The sequence below is a fragment of the Sinocyclocheilus grahami genome, unplaced genomic scaffold (genome assembly GCF_001515645.1).
Source record: "Sinocyclocheilus grahami isolate Dianchi unplaced genomic scaffold, SAMN03320097.WGS_v1.1 scaffold221.1, whole genome shotgun sequence".
Taxonomy (NCBI): Eukaryota; Metazoa; Chordata; class Actinopteri; order Cypriniformes; family Cyprinidae; genus Sinocyclocheilus; species Sinocyclocheilus grahami.
Window position 1 is genome coordinate 2,004,334 of NW_015505400.1, and position 7,675 is coordinate 2,012,008.

Here is a 7,675-nt window from a genome sequence, read left to right on the forward strand (position 1 = left end):
CTGCACTCCCCCCACTCACCATCATGGACAGCACTGTGACTGCAGTGGAGTCATTCAGGTTCCTGGGCACCACAATCTCTCAGGACCTGAAGTGGGACACGCACATAGACTCCATTGCAAAAAAGGCCCAGCAGAGGTTGTACTTCCTTCGCCAGCTGAGGAAATTCAACATGCCACAGGAGCTGCTGAAACAGTTCTACTCTGCCATCATTGAGTCTGTCCTGTGCTCATCCATAACTGTCTGGTTTGGTTCAGCTACCAAATCAGACATCAAGAGACTACAACGGACAGTCAGGACTGCTGAGAGGATTATTGGTGCCCCTCTGCCCAGCCTCCAAGATCTTTACATCTCCAGAGTGAGGAAAAGAGCTAAAAAAATCACCTTGGACCCCTCACACCCAGCCCACTCAATCTTCGAACTGTTGCCTTCTGGTCGGCGCTACAGAGCACTGACCACCAGAACAGCCAGGCACAAGAACAGTTTTTTCCCCACAGGCTATATTCAGCCTGAACAATTAATCTTTCATAATTATACATCGTTCATTTATATTAAACTGCACACTTTGTAAATGACATATCTGCACACTAATAAACATATCTGTACATTTATCTAAACAATTCATTTTTTCCTATACTTCTATTCTGTATATAGTACATTACTAAATGTTTCTCATTTTTATTATTTTTATTATATTAGTGTTATATTACATCCCTACTGTGTTATTCCTATGTATGTCTGCACTATGTTTCTACTTTCTTCTACACTGGAAGCTCGTCAAGTCAAATTCCTTGTGTGTGTAAACATACTTGGTAATAAAGCTCTTCTGATTCTGATTCTGATTTATTGTTCATTGTTTATTCTTACCTGTTTGTTACCATTTACGTTTTTGAGTTATTGTTAGGTTTATTATTTATTCTTACCTGTTTGGTACCATTAACTTTTTTGAGTTATTGAAATTTGATGTTTTTTGTTAGAAATAAATGATTACTCCTACTTTGTCTTTTCCTCAGATTTGTCTGTAAGCATATTTTGGCATCTTTGTATAGTCTCACCCAACACAAATGTTTTTTTATCCTACAATTTTAACTTGTGATAAAATCTAAAACTTAAGAGCTTAAGTTCGTTACAACAATGGTTTATAGATTTCAGCCTATATGCAGCCATTGAGTACTACAGCCAAATAGTTGCTATTGATATTTTTCATATTTTGATATTTTACATTTTTATACCATCATATGTCACCAAAGTCGCCAAATTTTTTATTTTTATTTTTTGCTGTCTGAATTTACTGGAATTATTTTTTTTACTAAAGTAAAAGAAATATTAAATATTACATAAACATAAGCATATTTTACATAAAATATGGTACTTTTAGAGGTAAATACATTTTTTAAAACTCCAAAAATCACAAAAAATTGCATAAATTGATTTTTATTTAGTTTATATTTTATAGAAGATAGTGATAAGACATTTATTTAAAAATTAAAAATGGGATCACACCTGAGACCTTCGTGCCCAATACTGCAAATTTGTCCACAAAGGAATTATTCACTCACACAAAAGACGCAATGGCATTATGGCGCATACTGGCCAATGTGACATGGAGAAATAAAATCACCGCTTCTAATACAGATTTGCAGACAAGCGGGGTGATACAAACAGTGTGAAGTGCTCCACCCTCTTCGGACTCCGCTGGGCCAATCAAATTCAAGGACCAGAACTAAAGGCTCTGGTTAGAACAAGAGTTGCCAACAGGCCGCAAAAACCTCTGAAGAGTGCAGATTCTGAACCCAGACTCTCTGAAGGTAAGGTTAGTATGAGAATGATGTTCAATTATTGAACCATCATCACAGACAACATCCCCTAACACCTTCACAATATGCCAGGAGCGGATCTGCTAAGAAAAAGCATTGTCACCCCAGATTTATCCCAGGATAAAATATAAATGTAAGCAGTGTTTTTTTTTGTACCGAATTTTAGCAGGTGCACTTTAATGTGATTACATAAAAAAGCTGTCCCGCGAAAAATTGGGTAAGAAATCTAATCTTAACTAGACTGACATTCTTTAAAGAAAAACTCCATGTTGGCTAATTGACGAGGTCTTTTCTAAAAATGTAAAATAGCTTGCTATAAATATATTATATATATATATAATATTTTGTTATAAAGGGTCCAAGCACCAAAGCTTAATTTAGCCGCCCTACTCTAATGAATTTATGATGCAAATTCTAAACTAACAGCCATTTCAACTGAAAGATGAAGATATCTTACTGTTGTCCACTAGAGGGTACCAGAATCTTACTAGAGGCAAGTATAAGTCTCTGCAGGAAAGTAATGGGAGTTACCAGATCGGGGCGTTTTTAGACCATGTTTCCTGATTGGCTGACGTCATAGTGACGGTAGGTTTAGGGGTGGGGTTAGGTAAGGGGGATCATTTTGATTGCATGATTGAGAAACACCCTGCAGTTTGAAACCACCCACAAATTCAGAAACGCCCACTTTTGCTCTGCAGAGACCTCAATCTCATGAGGGGCACAGCAACCTTTTAATCTTTTTCTATTAGTTGCCATCTCTTTGAATGCAAATAAATGCATAGATTTAGTTCATCTGTATGAGTACGGTGTACTGACAGTATAGTTTTATACAATTAGTGTACAGTGAAATGTAGATAATGACACATTTTTAATAGACTCCAATAAAAGATATATTTTCAAGTTGCCAAAATGATTAAATAAATTGCTATCCATTTAAAAACGAAAAGGCAGTTTTATTTGCCCTTTTCAAAATAATATATATTATAAAAAACACATTTACTATTGTGGTCGAATAATAAAACAAACACTTAAAACTGCAAGCATTACTATACATAATTATAAATTATAAAAATAAAAGCGCCTTCAGCCTTGAGATAAATAGTTCAGGTATGTTTTTGAGCGACAAATGGCATCTTCACATTCATTTGAATTTGATATCCTATGACATGCAATTTGTCTAAATAAAAAATGTTGAATATAAGTCCACACTTGCACCACATATATTATGATCACATAGCTTATTATGACAGTTAACATGTTTAGAGGGCTATTTCTGACTTCTCGTTTAAACAATAAGAGGGGGGGATTTCTTTTCAAAAACAGTTGCATTTTTGACAAATGTGTATTGATGTAACCTGTTTCATCAAAATTTCAGTGAAGATTCAAGTTGAACTTTCCTGTAAAAAATTGTTTAATTTCAGTTAGATCGCTAATAATGCAACATGGGCCATGCTTGGAGCCTGATGGTTGCTATATTTTGTTTTTAATTGTAGTATATAGATTAAGTATAGATGACTGAATGCTTGTTTGCTTTGGTGTTGCCACATTAAAAATAATTTTCTACATCCTGCAAAATACCAGTTATGTTTGTTTGAACGCCACAGCTCTCTGTGATTCGTGCGATGCACCGCTAGGTGGCGCTTGTCCCTCATCCCTTAAACTTTACAATGAGATCAGTAACTTTGGTGTATTTGGCTCAGCATGCAATGAATAATCTCAAATAAAATATGAAATGATGAATCAAAAGTATTTCATAATTTAAAAGAATGACTGTGAGGGAAATACATGTGAACTGAACCGGTAAGTTAGGCAGTCTGCCACATTGTGTCACTGAGGTAAGTCCACACCCTTCACAAACTCCCAAATGGATGAGGGCACTGCAATGAGCACACGGTCTCACAAACAGAGAGACATCACTATGAAAGTGCAGTAAATTAAAAAGCTGATTTTTCCGTCATGTTGCGGGTGGCAGTCGAGTCTGCGGCGGGTCTGCCCAAAAAGAAACTGGGCAGTCCAGACCCCACCGCATCTGTGGTGTTTAAAGGTAAGAACTCCTCATGTGTTTGCTATTTAGCAATTAGACAGCCGACTATTAGTTTTGTTAATCTGATGAATTTCTTATCATTTTAGACGAAAAGAAGAAAACCAAGCCTGTTAACAGTGAAGTGAACCCGGTGTGGAATGAGGTCTGTTGAGTTATTTATTTATTTATTTATTTTAATACATGTTTAAACGCTTTAACGCGAATTCAAGTTCGCTGTGTATAGTATAACGTCTAAATGTACATACTGTTTATTTAATGGGATTATAATTCCCCTCATGCATAGCACAGTTTTAAACACTTCTCCTGTAGCTTTGAAAGTTTGTGAAGTTTTGAATACTCTTGTCATTTTCTCTCTCTCTCCCCTTTAGACACTTGAGTTTGATTTAAAAGGTGTTCCTCTTGATTCTTCCTCCTACATTGATGTGATTGTGAAAGACCACGAAACTCTTGGCAAGGACAAGTGAGTGTTGTTCACTTGAGTCATATATACTCAATATTAACCAGTGTAAGAAGACAAACAGTGTGATGTTGAACTTTTGCTCCCACCCTTATCAAATAGAAGTTGTGTTACTAGGTATATAGGATTTAAGAGATTTGACCTCCTGTATTTAAGAATTGCATTTGCAATTCATTAAAATGCAAACAGAATTCAATACGCTTGAATTTCATTCACTTGGTTGATTCACATCTGTGTTGAATATTGATGCATTTTGAGGGTAATAGTAAACCTTGTTAATCTTGGTGCGACACTGTAATACCTTGCAGCTCACACACCTTCACGGCCGTGTTCAGACCTGCTCCACAATGTCACGAGGGGTGGAACGGAGGCATTTGGTTCACAGTACTGGATGAATAAATGATTGTTAGTTACTGGTCTGAAATGCAGTTGTTGCATAAAGACGTGAATTGAAATAAACAGAAGGGTCTTAAAGGGCTTTATCACCATGTTGGGCTATAAATTTCATGCATTTCCAGTTATTCCAGATTTTTCTGTGAGAACCGCATTTGGAGGAAATCCAGTGGCAAACACAAAGAGGCACATAACTCCTGCTGAAATTTACATTCATGCAATTACATGCAAATTGTTTTGTTGATGTCATGTGGCTGTTTTAGGGTCTGTCAGAAATGGGCTTTTATGAAGGCTTTTTTCTAAGCATATAAAACCACTCCTTCATACTTGCGTTAAATGCTTTAATCAATTAATGTAGTAATTCCGGATTTGAATAGCTAGATTATGTGCCATAACATGTCTAAACCAGAATATTGCCTGATGTTACACCTTAAAAGGTTAGTTCATCCAAAAATGAAAATTAGGCTGTGTTTTACTCACCCCCGATGCATCCTAGGTGTATATGACTTTCTTCTTTCAGACGAATCCAGTCGGAGTTATATAAAAAATGGTCTTTGATCTTTCAAGCTCTATCGTTGCACTCAGCGGGTGTTGCAGTGCTTCGGTTCAAAAGACGTGAAATAAAAAGCACCCTTCCTTAAAAAAAGTGTCTCACACGGCTCCGGGAGGTGCACAAAGGCCTCCTGTAGCGAATCGATGCATTTTTGTAAGAAAAATATCCATATTCAAAACGTTTTTAATATAACTCCGACTGGATTCGTCTGAAAGAAGAAAGTCATATACACCTAGGATGCATCGGGGGTGAGTAAAACACAGCCTAATTTTCATTTTCGGGTGAACTAACCCTTTAAGGGGATAGTTCACCCAAAAATGAAATTACTCGCCCTCAAGTTGTTCCAAACTTGTATGAGTTTCATTCTTCTGCTGAACCCGAGAGAAAAATGTTGGTAACCAGACGGTTGCTGGTAGCCATTGACTTCCATAGTATTATGGAATTAACATAGTATTTCTATAGTATACTATGGAAGTCCATGGCTACCAGCAACTGTGTTGCAAATGTGTTGTCATATGCTGACAATTATTTATCAATATCAGTAGTTTGATGTGATCTTACACTAGAAATTACACTAGAGCAATACTGAGATGCTTTCAATCCAAGTAAAAGGAACTGTATTGAATGGATCTCGCTCCCATTTTATTATTCTGACAACTATACCTTGGTTACTAAGGTAAAAGAAGCATTGTTAAATATGTAGGAAGAAAAAGCAGATTTGTGTGAAAAAGTGACAGTTTCTTATCTCTTACAAACACTTATACTGACTGTTACTGTTTACCTGTTGCTGTGTTGAAAGAGCACTAGTTATGTTGTTGTACTGTAGCATCTAAGTTAATATGGGGTAATTAGAGTAAAAAAAAAATCACAGTTATTGTTCAGTTTTCCTCTATATGAGTGGGATTTAAAGTACCTCCCTCTGTCGGTGTATTGTATGTTTACTGACTCTGAAAGGGCTGGACTAGCAATTTTCTTTCCAGATGAAATCACTATATTTGGAGCAGCACATATCTTATCATCTTTACCCTACATTACAAACCTGACAGTATTGTTTTGGTATTATTTATATGCTATCATCGTTTTTATTAATATTTTAGCTTTTATATTTTTCATTTTTATTATGTTTCAAGTGCATTTGTCATTTTTCTTTTATATTACTAGGTTCTAGGTTTAATATATTTTTGTTTGAGTTTTTATTTATTTTCAAATTCCAGTTAGTAATTTTAGTAAATTGCCAAGGTTTTTAACCTAATAGCTTAATTTCAATTAACAAAAAAATAGTTTTAGTTAATGATAACCCTGTATAGACATGAACAAAATTTAGGGTTAGTCAATGTGTATGTTAAGACTGTCTGAGAATGTAGTCCCTGAATGTTGATCCAGCAACGTACGTGGCAAAATCTTGTGGGACACATTTATTTTGCTCTTTGGAACAAAAGTAGCTTTGTTGCATTTCAAATCAGTTATGTTTGAGAGTCTGGCAAATTAAGAGCATCACGACACTGATCTCGTCCAACGACTGCTTCATGCAAGGGCAGAATTGTAGTGAACAGCACATTTAGAGTTTAATTCCCATTGAAATACTGTAGTGTGTGTGCTAAAGTACAGGCTGAGATGTTTAAAGAATATGTGTTTGATCAATGCTACCGAGAGGTTAGTAAATATTAATCATACTTGGAATCACCCCAGGCATAGGATCTCAGAAATAACATTCCATAAAGGAAACGGAATGAGGCGAAATGTTGGAGGGTGTGGTTACCTTTGCTTTATATGTTTGCTTTGGCATTTTTGTTTGAAACTTGGATCATCTGGTTTTGAATATTCGGTTGGAGACTATGTAGGGAATTTTGCACAATGCAAATGTTTTTATTGTCATAGGATGTTTTGCGATTTTAATCAAGGTTTTTGGGAGGAGTTTTTTATCAGATTTCTCATTCATTCTAATTTGGCTTCATTGTAGTTTGAACTAGGGCTGTCAAATCCATTAATTACGATGAATCGCATCCACAGCGTGCAGACACATTTAACGGTGTCCTGTATGGAAAGATGTTACCCCAGCTGACAGTTATCCATTCTCACCTGTACAAGTGAACACTGAGCATCGGCAGCTAATGAGGCGCATTGGCGTGATGTTGACACCTCTCTTCGACTGATTGGCTAGAGGAGGAGCTGTCAATCTAGAACTAATGGACCAATGATGATTCTTAACCCGCCCTGATTTACATGACACTCTAACCCAGGGGTGCCCAAACTCGGTCCTGGAGGGCCGGTGTCCTGCAGAGTTTAGCTCCAACCCTAATCAAACACACCTGAAGCAGCTAATCAAGCTCTTACTAGGCATGCTAGAAACTTTGTGGCAGGGGTGTTGAGGGCAGTTGGAGCTAAACTCTGGCGGACACCGGCCCTCCGGGGC

General features: G+C 36.6%; 1 protein-coding gene across 1 annotated transcript in view; it reads left to right on the forward strand.

Annotated features, from left to right (window-relative positions):
- Positions 1-3,660: 3,660 nt before the first annotated feature.
- myof (myoferlin) overlaps positions 3,661-7,675 on the forward strand; it is a gene marked incomplete at its 3' end in the record, with an annotated part of 30,896 nt that continues 26,881 nt past the window's right edge. Inside the window, exons 1-3 of the mRNA XM_016287358.1 lie at positions 3,661-3,859; positions 3,946-4,001; positions 4,228-4,319. Of these exons, the coding sequence (XP_016142844.1) occupies positions 3,772-3,859; positions 3,946-4,001; positions 4,228-4,319 (236 nt within the window). The remainder of the gene's footprint in view (positions 3,860-3,945; positions 4,002-4,227; positions 4,320-7,675) is intronic.